General features: G+C 44.9%; 1 protein-coding gene and 1 non-coding gene across 3 annotated transcripts in view; one reads left to right on the top strand and one right to left on the bottom strand.

The window, feature by feature from the left end:
- ASTN2 (astrotactin 2) overlaps positions 1-21,742 on the top strand; it is an 869,558-nt gene that overhangs the window by 261,727 nt on the left and 586,089 nt on the right. For both annotated transcript variants that reach the window (XM_029062728.2, XM_029062729.2), the window contains exon 5: positions 21,484-21,591. In XM_029062728.2, the coding sequence (XP_028918561.1) occupies positions 21,484-21,591 (108 nt within the window). The remainder of the gene's footprint in view (positions 1-21,483; positions 21,592-21,742) is intronic.
- LOC114811644 lies at positions 4,810-4,947 on the bottom strand. Its single transcript, XR_003759340.1, has one exon. It is a non-coding gene; the product is annotated as a small nucleolar RNA SNORA7 (small nucleolar RNA).

The following is a 21,742-nucleotide window of genomic DNA, read 5'->3' as shown; positions in this document are numbered from 1 at the left end:
ACACCAACCCTTCGCCTCATTAATCCTTTGCAATCCAACCCCCCTTTCCACCCCCCAAATGAAATTATCCGTTTGGGACACATTTATTTCCTTTAACAGCCGCCTGACAGTTGCACTGATGGAGTTTGTATCCAACTTTGTTACTGGGTAGTGACAACTTGCCCTGACAGATATGTGGGCATAATTATTTTCTCGCAGTTCGATTTAATTAATGCTTAACCTCATCAGGATCTTGCAGCTGGAGAGCTCTCTCTCTGCAGAAACTGCTAAAGGCAAAAAGATTTCCTTCATAGTTGTGAGGTTCCAGAGGACTTTACAGAACCTAAATGAAACAAAAAAAGCCTCACAAACAAATCACAGAAGAGCCACTCTACTTTTTTCCCTCACCATGCTAACTGCATGCTAACCACATTTGAGGCTGCGAGTAGGTGATTTGGTCATTAAGTCTGATTTCATACTAAATGTCTCTAATACAAGCAGCTCAGGCATGGCCCGCCAGGAAGATATACATTTTTTAATATCCTGGCATATAATAAGGACAATCCAGCTTTATTTTATACAGCATGTTTTCTACCCACTGTCTCCCCAAACGGTTTTTGGAGTTCAATAATAAATAATTGCGAGAGAGAGGAGACATTAAGAGGAATCGGCAGGGGAGGTAGTAGGGGTTTGAAGATAAGATTTGGAAAGAGATTATTAGAAAGTAGATAATAAGTAGGAGGATTTTGTTCTTATGTAACCCCATTAACTATGGATCTCAGAATGCTTTACAACTGCTCAATTTCAGAACACTTATGAGATTCACATGCTGCATTTATTTTTAGAGTTTGGGAAACTGAGGTTCAGATAGGTTAAGTAAGTTATCCAAATAGCCTGTCTTACCATCCTTTTTTAATCTTTTTAAAATATGGGGACACCCTCTGCTAAAAGACGCAGTTAGAATAGAAAGGATGCTAGTCACACTTCATGAAGATATGAAATATCGATGGCTATTATTACTGGGAATTATCAGAGGCTTCGCCCCGCAATATCTCAGAAATCATTGTAAGCCATTCCTCTGTCCATCCTTAGGTGAATTGCACCCACTCTTGGAGGGAAAATGGCAGTTGTGTCAACAGGAAGGCTTCACAAATGTGCAGGGAAATAAGTAAAGGAGAAATGGGTCACAGTTTGAAGCAACTAGCCTTCCTCCACTTCATTTTCTCCCCTCTGTATTCTAAACTCTTTCCAGCCTGGAGGTGAAGACCTGTTCCATTTTTTCTCTTCTCTGCTGGGGATAAATTCTCTAGGATTGTTGGATCATCTGAGAGTCCAACTGATAATTTCCCAAAAGAACCAAAGGGTAAGCAGGTGATAAGAGCAGTAAGGGACAAGGAAGAGGAGAGCTGACTGAATTGCTTAGGGTCTAACTTTTCTTTCTGTGGGTGGGGTTAAAAAGAGGCCAAAGTGTGGGTTGTGGAGAAAGGGGGTGGGGCTTTGGAGCAACCGCAGTCAGACCTGGGAACTCTCAGGTCTTATCAGAAATCTGGGGTAAGAAAAACTGGGAGTCCAGCCCAGGAAAAAGCAACAACTCTACTATCCTCTCCAGATTGGAAATGGGCCCTCTCGCCTCCATACAGAATTGACCCTAGTACTTGAATGAGTGGAAGGCTGATTAAGATTTGAAACAATTTAGGCAGGTTGTCTTGCAAGACAGGGTGAGATTAGCTTGAGATATTGCTCAACCCAGTTTGAACATAGCCCCAAGGCCTCCTCTAGACATTAAGCTCCTTGTGGGCAGGAAACATATCTACCAAATATGTTATAGTGTACTTTCCTGAGCACTTGGTCCACTGCTCTGCACACAGTAAGCACTCAATAAATACCATTGATTGATCGATAGACTTATCTATCTCTGACCTGGACCAAACCAGGACCTCAGAGGACCTGTCCATATTTCTACACCAACCTGAAGGCTACTGTCTCCATACCTTCAAAACCCTCAATCAATAAATCAGTAGTTTTTACTGAGCACTTGCTGTTTGCAGAACACTCTAGTAAGCCCTTAGTACAGTTCAATACAACAGAGTTAATAGACACATCCCCTGCCCACAGGGAGCTTACGGCCTAGAAGGGAAGGCCAGCATTAAAATAAATTACAGATATGTACATAATTGTGGTGGGGCTGAGGTTGGGGTGAATATCAAGTGATTAAAGGGTAAAGATCTAAGTACCTAGGCAACTCGGAAAGATGAGGGAATATCGGAAAGGAATGCTTAATCAGGCAAAGCCTCTTGTGATAGGGATTTGAGGGAGGGGAGAATGAATCTGCCATATTTGAAGGTGGAGGTTGTTCCAGACCAGAGGAGAATGTGGCAAGAATAGGTGACAAAGTAGACCAGATCAAGGTATAGTGATTAGGTTGGCATTAGAAGAGTGAAATGTGAGGGCTGGGTTGTAGTAGTAAATAAGCGAGATATGGTAGAAGGGGGCTAGCTTATTGAATGATAATAATAATAATGTTATTTGTTAGCATTTACTAAGTGTCAAGCACTGTTATAAGTTCTGGGGTAGATAAAAGCTGATCAGGTTGAACACTGTCCCTGTCCCACATGGGGCTCAAAGTCTCAATCCCCAATTTACAGATGAGATAGCTGAGGCATAGAGAAGTTGTGACTTGCCGATGATCACCCCGCAGACAGGTGCCACAATTGGGATTAGAACCCAGGTCCTTCTGACTCCCAGGCTCATGTTTTATCCAGTAGGCCATGCTGCTTCTCATGATAAGGATCATGCGGTCCTCCCTAACTAAGCCTTCATTTCCTCAATTTGCCCCCACCTCCAAGTCCCCCTCTCTCCACAACCCACACCTTGGCCTCTTTTTAACCCCACACACAGAAAGAAAAGTCTGGGAATTCAGACAGTGAGTGCCATGAGGCACATGGACTGTATCCAACTTGATTAGGTTGTATCTACCCCAGCAATTATTACGGTACCTGGCACATAGTAAGCACCTAATAAATACCATTACCTGGCACATAGTAAGCACCTAATAAATACCATTAAAAATAAGAAATAAGACAAATAACTACTAATTCTCTATTAGAACATCAGATCAAAGATGGGATGAGGAATTTATGGGAGGGGACCAAGCAGGACAGGGCTTGGGAGAGGGCGACAACTTTCAAAGCACTATAACAGATGGGCCTGGGATCTTTGCCACCAAACTTAGAAACTCTTTGGTTTTGTTGAAGACTTTATTGAGGTGACAGTAGTTGGCAGTCTAGCCCCCCAAAAAGCAGCAGGGGTTAAAAGAACACATTTGCTACCTCTAACTAAAAACCTGTGAGAGCAAGGATCCCTCTAACCCCTGTGGAATTGGCACCACATCACAGCTAATTTGCTAGTCCACTCATATGAGGGGAAGTTTTGGGGGCAAATAAAGGCTCCCCTGCTGGGGAAAGCAGTGTGGAATCTACTCAAGTTTTACAAAACTTTGCTGTTGCTTCCAGCCATCGACTGACCGGTCATCTCTCCAATCTTGTCACTTTCCTGTTTTGCATTTCATTTAGAGTTAAGAGAAAAATCAAAGGGAGCCACTGAGGATTTGAGTCTTTCAAACAGGTGCTGTTAGACTTATGAAAGCTTTGCACCAAATGTTGAAATATTCTGTTTGTCTCAACTGCCAAAAAACAAATATAAAGGTTAAAGAACATCTTTTCTTCTTTTAAATAAACAAGAGACTAATAGATTACTTTACCTGGAGCTAATTTAATGTCCTTTGAAGGCTGTGTCTTTTAGAGATTCCCTGCTGGGCCTTCATTACCAAAGGTTATTTCTGTACAGGTCACAAGGGAAAGTCACTGGGGGGCAGTGAAAAGGCCGATAGAGCCCATTTGAAGGACTTGCTCGGACTTTTGCTCTCTTGCTGGAAAAAAATGATTTTTTATCCAGTTCAATGCAATCACCCACCCTCTTACTCCCTTGAGTTGTATTCTGGGAAATATGGACTGGCTGAATATGAACTTTCTGAACCTTAGAATACATTCTTCTCCCTGTGATTAGACTCTGCCTCCTTGAGGAGTCTCTGTCTCTCCCACCTCCAGTCCATACTTGACTCTGCTGCCCTTATCATTTTTCTAAAAAAAAAAAAACTTAGTCCCAAGTTTCCCCACTTCTCAAGAACCTCCATGGTTTCCCATCTAACACTTCATCAAACAAAAACTCCTTACCATCTTCTTTAAAGCACTCAATCACCTTGGCCCCTCCTATGTTACCTTGCTGATTTCCTACAATGACCCAGCACATTCACTTCGCTTCTCTAATGCCAACTGACTCTCTGTACCTCTATCTCGTCTCTTTCATTCCTGACCTCTCGCCTGTGTCCTGCTTCTAACCTGGAACTTCCTTCCCCCTTCATATCTGCCAGACCACCACTTTCCCCACCTTCAAAGCCATGTTAAAATCACACCTCCTCCAAGAGGCTTTCCCCTACTAAGTCCTCTTTTCCCCCTTACTCCCTCGCCCTTCTCCATCAACTAAGCACTTCGATCTGTGTCCTTTATGCACTTGAGATTCACTCTGCTCTCAACCCCCCAACCCTATGTCTTGTCTTATGCTATCGAGTCATCTCCGACCGATACCAACGCCATCGACACATCTTTCCCGGAATGCCCCACCTTCATCTGCAATCGTTCTGGTAGTGTATCCATAGAGTTTTCTTGGTGAAAATACAGAAGTGGCTTACCACTGCCTACTTCCATGCCGTAACTTGAGTCTCCTCCCTTGACTCTCTCCCATGCCACTGCTGCCCAGCACATGTGAGTTTTGATTTGTAGCAGATTGCTTTCCAATCATTAGCCACTGCCCAAACTAGGAATGGAATGGATATGCTTCTGCTTGACTCTCCCTCCCATAGTTGAGACTGGTAGAGTCCTGGAAACTCTCCAGGTGCGACCCTGAAAGGAGAATACATCTGTACACGTCTGTAATTTATTTTGATGTTTGTCTCTCCCTCTAGACTAAAATAGATGAAATGTATAAGGTCCCTCTCTTCTGTAGAAAGAAGGGGCAGCTGGTGGCAATGAACTAGCAGTCACATTAAATCTGCTCCTTCTGCCATTCCTGAGTCCCTCCTGTCCACCAAATCACTCTCCTTCTTTCTGCCTCCATCATTTTCAGAAGGAAGATGAAATCCAGATATTCATCTGCTAAGTTCTGGAAAGAGGATGACTGGGTAGTGAGCCATGATAGTAACTAAGAGGAAGTTTAGTACAGCGTTCAACATGCTGTGTTTGATGAAGGCCATTGGGTAGGTGATTGTTTGAAGGGTCCAGTATAGCATATAGTATGATTAACATTGAGCACCTTACTACTGCACTTAACTAGACCTTAAACATACATCTCACATTTGTCCACATTACCTATCTTCATGTACTGTGTGTACAGTGGAGAAGCAACATGGCATAGTGGAAAGAGCACAGACCTACAAGTCGGGGATGTGTTTTCTAATCCCAACTTGGCCACTTTTCTGCTGTGTGACCTTGGGCAAGTCACTTAACTTCTCTGTGCTGCAGTTACCTCATCTGTAAAATGTACTGTGGGACATGGACTGTCCCTGATTACCTTACCACTTGGTATTCATTCATTCAATACTATTTATTGAGCACTTACTATGTGCAGAGCACTGTACTAAGCGCTTGGAATGAACAAGTCGGCAACAGATAGAGACAGTCCCTGCCGTTTGACGGGCTTACAGTCTAATCGGGGGAGACAGACAGACAAGAACAATGGCAATAAATAGAGTCAAGGGGAAGAACATCTCGTAAAAACAATGGCAACTAAATAGAATCAAGGCAATGTACAATTCATTAACAAAATAAATAGGGTAATGGAAATATATACAGTTGAGCGGACGAGTACAGTGCTGTGGGGATGGGAAGGGAGAGGTGGAGGAGCAGAGGGAAAGGGGGAAAAAGAGGGTTTAGCTGCGGAGAGGTAAAGGGGGGGTGGCAGAGGGAGTAGAGGGAGAAGAGGAGCTCAGTCTGGGAAGGCCTCTTGGAGGAGGTGAGTTTTAAGTAGGGTTTTGAAGAGGGGAAGAGAATCAGTTTGGCGGAGGTGAGGAGGGAGGGCGTTCCAGGACCGCGGGAGGACGTGGCCCAGGGGTCGACGGCGGGATAGGTGAGACCGAGGGACGGTGAGGAGGTGGGCGGCAGAGGAGCGGAGCGTGCGGGGTGGGTGGTAGAAAGAGAGAAGGGAGGAGAGGTAGGAAGGGGCAAGGCGATGGAGAGCCTTGAAGCCTAGAGTGAGGAGTTTTTGTTTGGAGCGGAGGTTGATAGGCAACCACTGGAGTTGTTTAAGAAGGGGAGTGACATGCCCAGATCGTTTCTGCAGGAAGATGAGCCGGGCAGCGGAGTGAAGAATAGACTGGAGCTGGGCGAGAGAGGAGAAAGGGAGGTCAGAGAGAAGGCTGACACAGTAGTCTAGCCGGGATATAACGAGAGCCTGTAGCAGTAAGGTAGCCGTTTGGGTGGAGAGGAAAGGGCGGATCTTGGCGATATTGTAGAGGTGAAACTGGCAGGTCTTGGTAACGGATAGGATGTGTGGGGTGAACGAGAGAGACGAGTCAAGGATGACACCGAGAGTGCGGGCCTGAGAGACGGGAAGGATGGTCGTGCCATCCACGGTGATAGAGAAGTCGGGGAGAGGACCGGGTTTGGGAGGGAAGATGAGGAGCTCAGTCTTGCTCATGTTGAGTTTTAGGTGGCGGGCAGACATCCAGGTGGAGACATCCTGGAGGCAGGAGGAGATGCGAGCCTGAAGGGAGGGGGAGAGGACAGAGGCGGAGATGTAGATCTGCGTGTCATCTGCGTAGAGATGGTATTCAAAGCCGTGAGAGCGAATGAGTTCACCGAAGGAGTGAGTGTAAATGGAGAACAGAAGAGGGCCAAGAACTGACCCTTGAGGAACTCCAACAGTTAAAGGATGGGAGGGGGAGGAGGCTCCAGCGAAGGAGACCGAGAATGACCGGCCAGAGAGGTAAGAGGAGAACCAGGAGAGGACGGAGTCCGTGAAGCCAAGGTGAGATAAGGTATGGAGGAGGAGGGGATGGTCGACAGTGTCAAAGGCAGCAGAGAGGTCAAGGAGGATTAGAATGGAGTAGGAGCCATTGGATTTGGCAAGAAGGAGGTCATGGGTGACCTTAGAGAGAGCAGTCTCAGTAGAGTGGAGGGGACGGAAGCCAGATTGGAGGGGGTCTAGGAGAGAATGGGAGCTAAGGAATTAATTCTAAGCATCGATTGTAGAAGGTGAGAGGGAATGGGGTCTGAGGCGCAGGTGGAGGAGGTGGCACTTGCGAGGAGGGAGGAGATCTCCTCTGAGGATACTGCAGGGAAGGATGGAAAAGTAGGGGAGAGGGTTGGTTGGGGGGAGGGGAGAGGCGGAGGGGTGACTTTGGGGAGCTCAGACCTGATTGTGTTGGTACAGTAACTGGCACATAATAAGCTTTTAACAAATAACATTTAAATAAATAAATAAAAATATTCTGGCTGTTTATTCACCCTGAAGGCATAGAGGGAGGTTTGACTGGGGTGTTGTGGGCCACAGTGGTATTTAGAGGTTGGAGGATGAAGAGACACCGGCAGTTCTCCCTCAGGAGCAACAAGGCTAGGGCCTTCTCTGCATGCACAGTCTTAAATTCCCTGAAGGCAGGGATCATTTGTATTACCTCTGAACTCTTCCCATTTTATGTACAATGCACTGCACACAGGCACTCAATATCTACTTTTGGTTGATTAACATGCACCTTTAATGACATAACCCTGCTCCATGTGTTGGGGCAGGTTCTTCTGTGTGCGTGCTGATTTTGAAAGCCCAGTCCTAACCAGACTACATGTATCAATTAAAGGAGCAAAGCCAGGAGACAGTGCACTGCTTTACAGAGACCCCATCCAACACTGCCAGTTCTATTCTTTACAATGTATCAAAGGGCCCACCTTACCATGAGTCAGATATATATTTTTCCTTCCATCTTGGGGAAATTGAGGGTGAAACAGAATCTGGTTGATGTTGGGTTGTTAATCCCAGTCACTGCTTTTCCAAATTCCATGGTATATAGGCTGAAGCCTGAGGAATGGGCCAAACAGCATGACCTAGTGGATAGACCACAAATATGGGCATCAGAAGGACCCGGGTTCTAGTCCTGGCTCTGCCACTGGTCAGCTGTGTGACCTTGGGCAAGTCACTTAATTTCTCTGTGCCTAAATTACCTAATCTGTAAAATGGGGATTGCGACTATTAGCCCATGTGGGACATGGACCTTGTCCAACATGATTACCTCGTATATATCCCAGAGCTTAGAACAGTGCCTGGCACAATGTAGGCACTTAACAAATACCATTAAAAAATGGCCTTGCGTTATAAGAAATGAAATCCATTTCTGAGACGGAGAGAGAGACATAGACTTTACACCATGGAGAGCAGCATCTGCTTTTGTAAGGGAGGGGAAAAGGAAGGAAGACAACTCCAGTAGGTGGGTAAGTTCTGTTTGAGTGGATTAATGGGCTTGTAAATCAGCAAACAGGGTGCAGAGGAGAGAATCTCATCTAGACATCTGCACCTCTGTTGGGGTTTGGACAGATAGACTTCACCTTTCCCTATCTCTGAGGCATGGAGTCCTTGGTTTTCTGACTTCCATTCTCCCCATGCTGCTTTATTGCACAGTCAAGGAATCAGCAGGGCTTCTTCTTTTTCCCCAAAGCTATTTAAAACTTCCAAACTTGAAAAAAAGGAAGAAAGGAGGAGTGAAAATAGCAAATTAAATTCAGTCTATTTCTGCTTGATCAGTGTTAAGTATACTTGACATTTGGTTAGCTTCTTTCATCCTAAAACTTTTCAGATAAACTTTTAGGACACTTGCATTGCCCAGGTGTAATTGAGGCAGGGAACAGCAGTTAGGTAGTGGATCACTGAGCATTAGAACTCCTGAACTCTGCTTCCCTCAAGGTAAAAAAAAAATTGTCTACCATTCCTTGTCTTTCAATCTCCCAGTCTATCCACCTCTCCCTCTTGTACCCTCTCCCCTTCCTTCATTGAAGGGATTGAAAGAGAAACTATCAAATGAGATTTAGACTACAGCGCAGATTCACTGTGACTCTTGTGATGTCACTACTTTAGTGCCTTCTTTTTCTCACCTAGAACCTAGGAATGATAACCCCTGCCCTCTCCATCACTTAGAGATGATGTGAGGATCATTTTGAGTTCAGGCAGCAAGTCCAATGAACTAAGCAAAAGGCATAGAGTAAGTCAGATACAGCTATTTGAATGAATTTGGGCAACTACTAGATTATAAATTCCCCTTAGATTGTAAAGTCCTCAAGAGCAGAGGCCATGCAATGCATCTTGTAGTTATTTACTTATTGTGATATTTAAGTGCTTACGATGTGCCAAGCACTGTACTACTAAGCACTGGGGTAGATACAAGTAATTCTAGAGGCACAGATTCTGTCCCACAGGGGCTCACAGTCTAAGTACACATGCTCCTTACACATTAGGCACTTCACAAATATATTGATGAATTTGCTGATTCTTCACTACCCTCACCATCATCATTATCATCATGAGTATTTACTGAGTGTCTTATGTGTGAAGAGCACTCTACTATGACCTTGGGAGCATGTAATATAATCTTCAAGGAGATTATAATCTAATAAAATTTGGGAACTGGGTTTCAATCTAAGGAAGATTAATTTAGAGTAGGAAAAAGAGCAAATCCAACTACCTCTTTAGAAATGAATCTTTGAAACAACTCAGGAAATTTAGACTTGTCTGCTCATTCCAGTTGGACTTCTGAGATTTCCTTGAGTCCTTTCCAGCAGCAGAGAGGGTTACTTTGGGGCTTGAATCTTTTTTGGGGAAATATTCTAAAAACCCCAGGGTTTCTGTAGACTCTCTTATTTTCTGGATAGTGTCAACCAGCTGCATTGTTTACTCTCAAATACTTACTACAATGCCCTGTACACAGTAAGCACTCAGGAAATATCACTGATTGATTGATTTTCCCATGGAGGAGAGAGGACTGTATTGCAAGGTGGGACAGGACTGTCTCTCAGGCAGCTTGTCCTGCAATCACTCTTCATGTCAGAAGTGATGGCCAAGTGACATGGCAAAGGAGGATATATCTGATTTGGTGAGGCTGATCTTTTCCTGAATTTCCTGTCAGCGGTGAGCACTGATCAGCAGGGGACAAGATGGGACAGGCCCTCAGGTTCAAGGGACTAGGAAACCGTGATAAAGTCAGATGGGAAGCGACAGCAGGATGTGAGATTGAGTCTTGAATTGCCCCATCTTTCTTCTATGGGTAAGAAAGCAGGAGCTGAAGGTGCTGATTGGATTGAAACTATCTCCTAACCTTTAGAGTTATATTGTACTCTCTCAAGAGCTTAGCACAGTGCTCTGCACCCCGTAAGCACTGGATAAATACAACTGATTGACTGGAATAACAGTGGCTGTTTCCAAAGAACTTCTATTTGGAACTGGGGTTCCAATGACAATGAGAGAAATATTTTCCTCTTGGCTCCTCATGCTCTAATGAACACTGTAGTGATTCCTACAGATGTCCTTGGCCTTTGTCCTCAAGCTCCACTGGCTGCCTTTTGATTTTCCCAGCTGGGCATGGGATGCTGGGAAGGAAGGGTGGGGGAATGGTGTTGGGGAAGACATGGGAGAGCAGATAGGAGAGAGGGGCCTCTCATTCCTTGGAATTTAGGGATGCGTTCTTTAGTCACATAGTTCTCTATCCTGCTCAGTTCTGAGTAATCTAAAAATGCAATATCGTTGTCACCAGCTCATGGAAGACATTCAGTCTGAATAATTTAACATGTCACTGCCATCCATCACAGCTGCACAACTGGCGATGGAGCACTGAGCTGCAGAAGGGGGCTGAACAGGCACTGACCTTGCAGGTTTTGGGTTGGCATTTGCCACTCACTCACTTGCCAAGGACTGCAGGGCAGCAGTGGGAAGCAGAAGGGTTGGTCAACCCCTTCAGGCCTTTAGGAGGTTGAATAAATCCCAATTCTGAAATCCTAGAAGAAAATGGATCTTGGTCCATTCCCCAACTCACACTTTGCTTTGCTCCATCACCATTTATGTTGGGGTAGCCAACTGGCTCAGAGTCACCCTTTTTTGGAATGTGAATTAGGCCCCTATCTTTCTTAGGGGGTTTTATTGCCCAACCCTGCCCATTCCTGATTTATCTAAGAAACTGCCAGTGCTGCATTAGTGCAGTACTTGAGTTCAACAAAACCATCCACCCAAATAATACATGACTCAAACTCAGCTGTTTTCCCTCAGGGCTCCAGCAATCTACTGAATGCATCTTTTTTCCATCACCAGGCTCACCAGCGAGACTCCAATCTCATCATCTCTCCCACTGCTCTCCCCTCCACCCCCCAACCCCAACTACTCACTACCTAGAGGACCAGGTGTCTGAAAGAGTTGCAGCAGTTTATATGTTCATTCCTGTTAGCAGATAATCCTTCTCTGTTGTGTTAACATGCTCTAGTCTTTTGCTATCTTTAGCCCCCTAATGGAAATTTTCAAACCTCCCTGGGTAATTAATGACCGCACTTTGGTATCCTAAATCACACACTCAGTATTAAAATGCCAACAGCAGGGGCCTTTTACAGCAATCTGCCTCATCATGAGGCCCTTAATTGACTCTAGTCCTCTGTAGGTTGTGTTGGCACACCAGGGACAAGGCTTTGGCCAGATGCCACTTCTACCTCCAGGAGACTAGACCCCAACCATCACAGGTGAGCCCTCTGTACTTTGTCCAGGGCCAAGGAAACTCTCAATTTGTGATTAGGAGGTGCTCAATAAGAATGACAATTGCTACCTTCAGTGTGTTCCTGTGGAAAACAAGGACTGGTGGCCTAAGTTTTCAAGTATTCATTTTCAGGTTTTTCCTAAAAAAAGTTACCACTTTGTAACCTAGTTTCTATAGGATGAAACATCTTTTTACCCTTGTTTTAAATTCCATATGGGGCTCCTGGGGACCTACATCAAATTCATTCATTTAGTCATGTTTATTGGGAGCTTAGTGTGTGCAGAGCACAGTACTAAGTCCTTGGAAGAGTATACTATAACCATAAATGACACCTTCCCTGCCCACAGTGAGTTTGCATACATTAATATAAACAAATTATAACTATGTAAATAAGTGCTGTGGGGCTGGGAGGGGGGATGAATAAAGGGACCAAGTCACAGCACGGAGGGAGTGGGAGAAGAGGAAAGGAGGGTTTAGTCAGGGAAGGTCTCTTGGAGGAGATGTGCCTTCAAAGGCTTTGAAGGGGAGAAGAGTAATTGTCTGTAGATTTGAGGAGGGGAGGGTAGAATGGAAAAATGTGGCCTTGTGGGGTGATCTTAAGTAGTAATGGTATTTATTAAGTGCTTACTGTGTGCAGAGCACTGTACTAAGAACTAGGTGAGAATATACAGGTGGGAATTAGACATGGTCCTTATCCCTTAAGGGTCTCGTAATCTAAAATCCTAAAATGACTTAGGAAATAAGGACCTAAAACACTGGTCATTTTACCAGCTGCTGTCTACATGGGCCTGGGTGTGATTTTTGGGCTGGGCATTGGAATTACATTCCAGCCCCAGGTGAAGGTGGGGCAGTCTGCCCCTCTGTCTTGGGCTTCCTAAGGCAGAGGTAAACAAGGTTACTGATAAGAGCAAGACTTAATATACTCTGCTAGCACAGCATGAATTTGAAAAGTACTGTGTACCCATTAAGATACCCATCATCTCAAAGGCATATGCATCTGTGGCCCATTCTTTCAGAGACGGACTGATCAAAGTGAGTACATTGACTTCTTTCTTCCTGGATCAGGGCATGAGCTGGGCCCCAGATTTTCAGCTTGTGTGACATTCTATGTCATGTCTCCATCATCACCAAGGGCATGGTGTGCTGAGGGCTATTCATAAGAATTTATTTCCCAGCTGATGTCTCCATGGCTTTTGCTGCAGAGATGTTTTCCTGACTGTTTTAGGATAATTTCCTTTCAAAGAGTTACTGCCTGTTGTATGCCCCACCCAGAGAGCATCTCTGTAGGTTTATGCCCTGAATCAAATTCTCAGAGAAAACTGATCTCATTATTAGCTGCTCCTGGCTCTGATTTGCTGTGCTATGGTAGACCCTGTGTCTGGTGAAAGACACAGTAAACACCGAAGATAGCCAGAGGGTTTAGCTTAGATGCCTGAGCAAATTGGTTGTTCCTTTGTGACCAAATTCAATCTGAGAGAGATTTTCGGTTTTGTCCATCTCTTCTGTTTCATACTTTCCTTTATAGTTCCCAGTCCTTAGGGCTCCTCTAGTCTAAAGTCCTAAAAGTAAACTAATCCACTAGTCAGTAATATTTATTAACAACTCTGTGCAGAGCAATGTACTAAGAATTTGGGAGAATGCAATAGAATTAGTATATATGATTCCACTCCTCAAGGAGCTGGATGAGGATGTGTTTAACTCTGGGGGAAGAAGCCTTTTGAGAGTGAGCGGTTGAAGATGACTGTCAGGGAGGGAAGCTAAGTGGGTGCAAGTGATTTTAGAAGGAGAGAAGGGATGGGGTTGGAGCTGCAGGTGGAGGGGAGTGTTTCGCCTCCCAGAGGGGTGTAGTGTAGAGAAGATAGGGACAGTAACTCTCTCTCCAAGTCAGGCACCTTTAATTCCACTCCTGACCTGGAGGCTTCTGCGTATAGTGCTGGTCTAGGTATTGAGTAATGGCTGTTTCTACACCTGGCTTTGAACAGATCTGTTCATTTGTATAAGCCCACCCAAGCAGACACAGCCAGCTCCCCTTGGCCCTCCTGAAGATATTCCCACCAGCATAAACCATCATTAGTCCCTGTCCTGTCACTTGGACTCTGTGGCTTGTCATTGGTGGTTGAGAAGGAAGTTGACATCCCTTGATCTCCAGTGGTACGCATTCATCACTCATGGCCCCTCCAACCGTTTTTCTTAATGGGATTTGTTAAGCACTTACTACAGGCACTATGCTAAGTGCTGGGATAGCTACAAGTTAATCAAACATAGTCTATGTCCCACGTGGGTCTTACAATCTGAATCCCCATTTTACACATGAACGCACAGAAAAGATGTGACTTACCCAACATCATGCAGCAGACAAGTGGTGGAGCTGGGAAAAACTCAGGTCCTGAAGTGAGTCTTCCTGGTGATCTCCAAGCAGAGTCCTGACCTGCCCTATTGGAGCCAAGTGGTCAAGAGATGAAGTGGGGCAGGGACACCCCCAAAATACCAAGGAGTTGGGGAAAACATGGGGCACTAGCATCAACCAAAACTGCAGTGGGGTGGAGGCTGGAGGTGTCCTGCGGCATCAGCAGCTCCAGGCGATGCTGCTGTGTCCCAGGGCAGAGGCTGAGGGGTGCTCCATGGCCCCTTAGCATTATGGTGTGTGTGGTTAGGGGGCAGCAGGCCAGAGCTGCTGGACCCGGGCTGAAAGTGGTATGGGCGGAAAGTGGTACCAGGCTTCGGTTCTAGTTGACAGTGAGGGGCACTGCGCATGGGCATAAAAGCAGAGGTGCATCACAGAGATATTTTGTAACAGTGGCAGTTCTGGCCTTCAGGTTGTGCCACAGGGGAGAGGGGCAGGGAAGGGGACATTGGTTCCACAGAGAAGCAACTCAGAGCCTCATCTTGGTGCCGCAGGACTCCCTGGACCACAGGTGTGACACAATAGGTCAGAGCTCCTCCGCATCATGGAGCTCAACCCAAACTGCAGTTTGGAGCACGGGTGAGGAAAGCCACCTCAGCAGCCTAGGACACCCTGTAGGTGCAGAGACTCTATGAGCGGGGCTCCAGTGCACTTGGGGGTCAGGGAAGGAGGAGCATGATGCTGACAAGAAGATGGCGAGCAGGGACCAGTGTTGACTCCATGGTGGAAGTAGCCGATGTTCACCTCTCTGCTAAGAAACCCGATCCTGAGGAAGGCAAGGGGAACAGGGAGAGATTTTGAAAGTAGTGAGCAATCTCCTTTCGAGGGATGACGTCAGGCAGGGAATCCCCAGTTCTTATAAGCAATTTTAAAATCTTAATAACCCTTTCAGACCAGCTCAATTTACTGAATCATTGCCAGCATCTACATCTAGAGGCAGTATAGTATTAAATGCTTTGGTGAAGTCTTCAAAAACTATAAAGAGGACTTAGTGCTTCTCTCTGCACTTCTCCTTATGCTGTGCTTGAAGATTAAGTCCATTGTGCCATCATGGTCCCCATTTTGAATATGGGAAACAGTGTGGCCTCATGGAAAAACCACTGGTCTGGGAGTGAGAGAACCTGGGTTCTAATCTTACCTCTGCCATTTGCCTGCTGTGTGACTTTGGGCAAGTCACTAAACCTCCTTATGCCTTAGCTTCTTCACCTGTAAAATGGGGATTCAATACCTGTTCTCCCTCCTACTTAGTCTGTGAGCCTCATGTGAAATGGGGATTGAGTCTGATCTGCACATACTGTATCTACTCCAGTGTTCAGTACAGTCTATCTGTTGCTGACTTGTTCATCCCAAGCGCTTAGTACAGTGCTCTGCACATAGTAAGCGCTCAATAAATACTGTTGAATGAATGAATTTGTCATGAAGTAAGCACTTTACAAATACTGTTATTATTGTTACAATTGTTACTATTATAAATAATATTACCATTATTGTATGGGGAAACTGAGTCCCAGAGAAGTTATTTGACCTGTCCAGAATCATACAGCAGCAAGCAAGAGGTGGAACTGGGACTTCAACACTTCTGATTCCCAGTCCAATGTTCTTTTCACCGGCCACTCTGCCTTGCATATATTTAACTTAATTTGCATGTCATGACAGTTTTTTGTAGCCTCTCTCATCTACTTTGGCAATTTGTCAACACTCCTTTTCTAATTCCCTTCCCCATTCAGGAAGAATCATTTATTCCTGAATTGGGCTGCTTAGGCATCCTTGATGCTACTAAACTCTGCTTCTGCTACTGTGATACGGAGCATTGTACTAAGCACTTTGGAGAGCGTACAGGATGTAAAAGGCACTGTCTCCAATGTTTAAAGGTTTCTAAAAGAGTAAAAACAGACTTAAATCATTCACAAATAGTGGGAGCAGGAGGAAGAACATGGATATAATAATAATAACATTGGCATTTGTTAAGCACTTACTACTAATAATAATAATGTTGGTATTTGCTAAGCGCTTACTATGTGCCGAGCACTGTTCTAAGCGCTGGGGTAGACACAGGGGAATCAGGACGTCCCACGTAGGGCTCACAGTCTTAATCCCCATTTTACAGATGAGGGAACTGAGGCACAGAGAAGTTAAGTGACTTGCCCACAGTCACACAGCCGACAAGTGGCAGAGCTGGGATTCGAACTCATGAGCCCTGACTCCAAAGCCCATGCTCTTTCCACTGAGCCACGCTGCTTCTCCTATGTGCAGAGCACTGTTGTAAGTGCTGGGGGAGATACAAGGTCATCAGGTTGTCCCACGTGAGGCTCACAGTCTTCATCCCCATTTTACAGATGAGGTCACTGAGGCACAGAGAAGTGAAGTGACCTGCCCACAGTCACAAAGCTGACAAGTGGCAAAGCCGGGATTTTGAATGCATAACCTATGACTCCCAAGGCCGGGCTCTTGAGACAGTAACACAAATAGGTCAGGATGAAATAGCTGAATAATTGACTATCACTTTGCACAAGGGATGTGGATGGGTATTATTAGATAAATGATATGGTAAGTGACTGTGAGCTCATTGTGGGCAGGGATTGTCACTGTTTATTGTTGTATTGTACTTTCCCAATTGCTTAGCACAGTGCTCTGCACACAGTAAGCATTTAATAAATATGACTGAATAAATGAATAAGGCTAGCTGTTGGGTTGATGTGATTTGGGATGTTGATAATTAACTGGGAAAGGGTTACTGGAGCAGTTAGGATTTGAGGAGGGCTTTGAAGATGAGCAAGATATGGTTTGGTGAATTTGATGTGTCATAGTGTTCCAGGCAGGGAGAAATGGAGTGGTCAAGGAAACAGAGGTGGGAAAATCAAAAGCAACCAAAATAATCTCACTATCAGGATGCATTTGGATTTTCATCCTTAATTCACCCCTCCCTCACCCCTACAGCTCTTATGCACATACCCATAATTTATTTATTTATGTTTATGTTTGCATCCCTCTCTAGACTGTATGCTCACTGTGGGCAGGGAACATGTCCACCATCTCTGTTATATTGTACTCTCCCAAGCATTTAGTACAATAAATTAGATTGATTATCAGTAGTGTTACTTTTCAACTCAAAGGACAGAAAGGTACATGAATATACATAAGATTTTTTACTCCTTTTCCTTCTCCTCACCTCACACTCCTTCCTGGTGATGATTCACTTGACCAGCTTGCCTGGGAACAACCAAACCCCTGTTTCATTGTTAGTCCCAGCACTTTGGCCATAGGGAGGAAGCTCAAGATCTCTTGTCTCCTAGGCAGATGAGAAATGTCACAGAAAAGAAAGGTCACAGAAAATCGCTATAATCCAGGATTAAGTTTGCAAACATTTAGATGCAATTTCTTGGGGGGAAGCTGGAGGCTATTAGGTGGTGTTGTGTACCTGCGGTGTGGCTTTGATACCTCCCTAGTGCCCCTCCCAGAATGCTGCCCTGCTCCTGGTCTGCAGGAGGACTTGGGACAAGTGAATGGCACTGATCTGTGCTCTGGGGCTTCTTGGCTTTCAGACCTGCCAATCCTGAGGATGCTCCACCACAAGGACCAGGAATATTCCCTATCCTAGGGAATGCTTGGGAACTAAAACAGGAAATTATGTAAGTTTATGTTTGGAATCATGGCTAGGAATACAGCAATCCATCAATCAATAGCATTTATTGAGCACTTATTGTGTACATATATTAAGCACTTTGGAGAATACAGTATAATAGACGTGGTAGGCATGTTCCCTGATCACAAGGAACTTGTAGGCCCTGTTACCATTAGTAGTGTTTATTGAGCACTTACTGTGTGCAGAACACTGTACTAAGCACTTTGGAGAATACACAATAACACAGTTGGTGGACATGTTCCCTGCTTACAAGGAACTTACAGTCCCTCATATTATCAGTGGTATTAATTAAGTGCTTACTATGTGCAGGGCACTTTACTAAGCACCCAGAAGAGTATGCTATAAAAGGGTTGATAGACATGTTCCCTGCCCATAACAAGCTTAGAGTCTAGAAGTGGGGACAAATGAATGAATAATTTACAGATAAGTGCATCATTTCAATGGGCCTGGAGTGGGAGGTGAATACCAAATGCCCAATGAGTACAGCATGTACATTAGGGCCTGGACTCCCACACGGCCACCCTGAGGAGCAAGTTGTTCCACTTTCAAATGGAAAATTCCCTGAATGGTCTCTAACCAGGGATAATAGGCCATGAGGGTGCCACCTCTCTGGGAAGAGAAAATGATGAGGCCCAAGGTCCAGGAGGTGTGTTGAACTCAGCAAGAGAGAATTTTGGTCAGTCCATGCAGGCCACGTCGATCAATCACCTCTCCACTTCCTATCTTACCTTGCTGATATCCTACATTGTCCAGGCCGCACTCTTCACTCCTCTAAAGCCAACCTACTCATCATGCTTCAATCTCATCTACTTATCTGCTGAAGCCTTACCCATCTGCTTCTAGTTTGGAACTTTCTCCTCCTTCATTCCTGAAACCATTCTAAAATCATAACTCCTCCAAAAGACCTATATTGACTAAGTCCTCAATTCTTTCATTCACCTTCCCATCTATGTCACCTCTAAGCATCTCATAGCCAACTCACCTCCAGCCCCAAAGCACCTATTTACATATCCTTATGCTGACATCCACTGTCTGCAATTTCTTTTAATATCTTTCTCTCCCTCTAGACTGTAAACTCCTTTTGCTGGGATCATGTTACCAACTCCATTGTATTGTGTTCTCCCAGGTGCTTAGTACAGTGCTTTGTGAACAGTAGTGCTTAATAAATATCACTGCTTAAATGATTTATTTATTTCCTCTCTGGAAACCCACTGATTTTCTTCCCCACTTTTTTCAGTGGAAAAAAGTGAAAAATTTATACAGCACAGAAGGTAACTGCTTCATAGGCTGACTTTTTCTTCCTAACCAAGAATTGTAGCCCTTGTACTTGTGCCTAGAGGAACAAAAGGATTTTTTTAACAATAAAATATTTTAATGGCAGTTTAAAAGGCCTTGCCAGTCTCAAGAGACCTCTCATTTCCTACCATTTTCAAAAGCATTGGCAGTCAGATGCCAATTCCACTTCTAGCATTATCCCTTTGAAAGAGAACCATGTCTGGCTGATTTTGAGATTGCCTCCCCGCAGCAGGACCCTGGGGTTAGACTGGATTTATGAAATGGGGGAGGATCTCTATGTTGGGGTCTTTTAATAAAAGCTCCAGACCTCTAGAAACAAGTTCCTTGTGGACAAAAAACACGCCTATACATTCTGTTGCATTTTACTCTCCCAAGCACTTAATACAGTGCTCTGGACACTGTAAGTGTTCAGTAAATATCACTGATTGATTGCGTGCCGAGCAGCAGGGGGCAGCGGGACTGAGTGGGAACCTAGTCGGGCCTTTCGAGATCAATGACAGTGTCTGCCCTGGGCAAACTGGAGGTTGAGTTTGGTATTTCAGAGAGAAACATAAAACCAATGTTGTACATACAAACTTACATTTGGTGAATGTTTATTTCTGAAAGGAGAAAACTGGACAGTATTTCCTGTTATGTCTGGCCCATCCTCTAGCCTCTGCAGGTAAGTACGTGGGTGTGAAATCCAAGTATGCACAGAGACTGATGCAGAATTTCACAGTGTTTTATCGACATTTTCTCTGGTGCAAATTATTATTCCTCTGATGAACAGATGGAGAAACTGAAGCGTAGAGAGATTAATCAGATTGCCCCAAGCCAGAAAGAAAAATGGTGATGGCACACAGACTCCAACCTGTTTGCTCACTTCAAGCCTAGTGCTTTGACCATGGACCTTTTATCTCTGCAGTAATGATAACCATGCATTATACATGGACCACTAGTGGACACCCTGCAGATGACCGTGGACTGTCAAAAGGCAATGACATTTCATTTGAGCCTTTAAATGTGCCTCTGTGTCCTTTGAGCCTGAAGGTGCAGCTAGTTCCATGTACTGGCATTCCTTTTTGAAGTACTGCTGTTGCATAGTCAACATTTGTTTCTGCTTGGTCTTGCCCGCTGATTGTAAGCTCCTCGAGGATAAACACCATGCCTTTTATTTCCACTGAATCTTCCAGGTGCCTTAACCCTCTGCATTCAGTAGGGGCTTAATTGATGTGATGGTGGATAATGTATTTCTGCTGTCTTGTTCCCTGGCCAGGCTCTGAACAGAATCTGATGTGGTGCCCTGATGTCTTTCCTCCTCTGCAGTCTCCCATTTCTTCCTGCCTTCAGAGAATGTCTACTTGGATGTCGCACTGACACCTCAAACTTAACATGTTCAAAATAGAATTCCTAATTTTCCCACTCAAACCCCACCCTCCCTGATTTTTCCCACTACCCTTTCTGTCTCCCAAGACTGTAACCTTGGAATTATTCTAGACTCATCTCTGCCATACAACCCACATATTCAGTCTGCCACCAAATCCTGTCAGGTTTAACTTCACAACATTACAAAAATCTGCCTGCCCTTTTTCATCCAAACTGCCACTGTGTCGAACCAAGCCCTTATCATATCCTATCTTGACTATCGCATCAGCCTCCTTGCTGACCTCTCTGCATCTTGTCTTTCCCCTTCTAGTCCGTACTTCATTCTGCTACCTGGGTCATGTTTCTGACTCTCCTACCTTACCTTGCCCACACTCTTTGTTCCTCTAATACCCACCTACTCATTCTCATCTCCCTTGCTGCAAACCCCTTGCCCACATTCTCCCTCTGGGCTGGAACTCTGTCTCCTTTCATATATGGCAGACTCCTCCCAACTCTACCCACCTTCAAAGCCTTATTAAAATCACAGCTCCTCCAGGGGGCCTTTGCCAACTAGCCCTCATTTTCCTTTCTTCCCACTTCCTGCTGTGTCATCTCTGAACTTGGATCTGTACTCTTTAGGCACTTGATATTTGCTTCAGTTCCACAGTATTTATGTACATATCTGTACATCTCCATCTAGACCATTAAGCTACTTGTGGGCAGGGAACATGTCTACCAACTCTGTTGTCTCTGTTGTCCCAAGCGCTTAGTACAGTGCTCTGCTCACATTAAGTGCTCAATAAATACCATTGATTAATTGATTGAATAGGAGTTGGATTGAGAATTGGGATTAGCAGACAATCTACTGGATCCGGTTTCAGATCACCCTGAATGAGGTGTGCTGGGTGGTGTTTTCAGGTGCAACATAGCCATGGCAAGGTTTTGGCCCCCTAAGACCGTGGCCCTAATGTCTTCCTTACTTCTTTGCAGGTGGAATTGGCTTTGGGAGAACCAAAGGACATTCGGGTTCTGAGGCAGACGATGAGACCCAGCTGACCTTCTACACTGAGCAGTACAGGAGCCGCCGACGAAGCAAAGGTAAACAGCAAATCCACCTCTGAATTTCACAGTGAGTGGTGGGTGGGAGAGCTTGTCCCCAGAGTGACCGCTTGTATGTGCCATTGGAGGCAGGTTTGAGCACAAGCACAGGGTGGCTGAGAGCAAAGCCACTCTAAGGTTAGCCCTGACC

The sequence above is a fragment of the Ornithorhynchus anatinus genome, chromosome 4 (genome assembly GCF_004115215.2).
Source record: "Ornithorhynchus anatinus isolate Pmale09 chromosome 4, mOrnAna1.pri.v4, whole genome shotgun sequence".
Classification (NCBI taxonomy): domain Eukaryota; kingdom Metazoa; phylum Chordata; class Mammalia; order Monotremata; family Ornithorhynchidae; genus Ornithorhynchus; species Ornithorhynchus anatinus.
The sequence above is the reverse complement of the archived record's forward strand: the minus strand, read 5'-3'. Positions and strand labels throughout refer to the sequence as shown.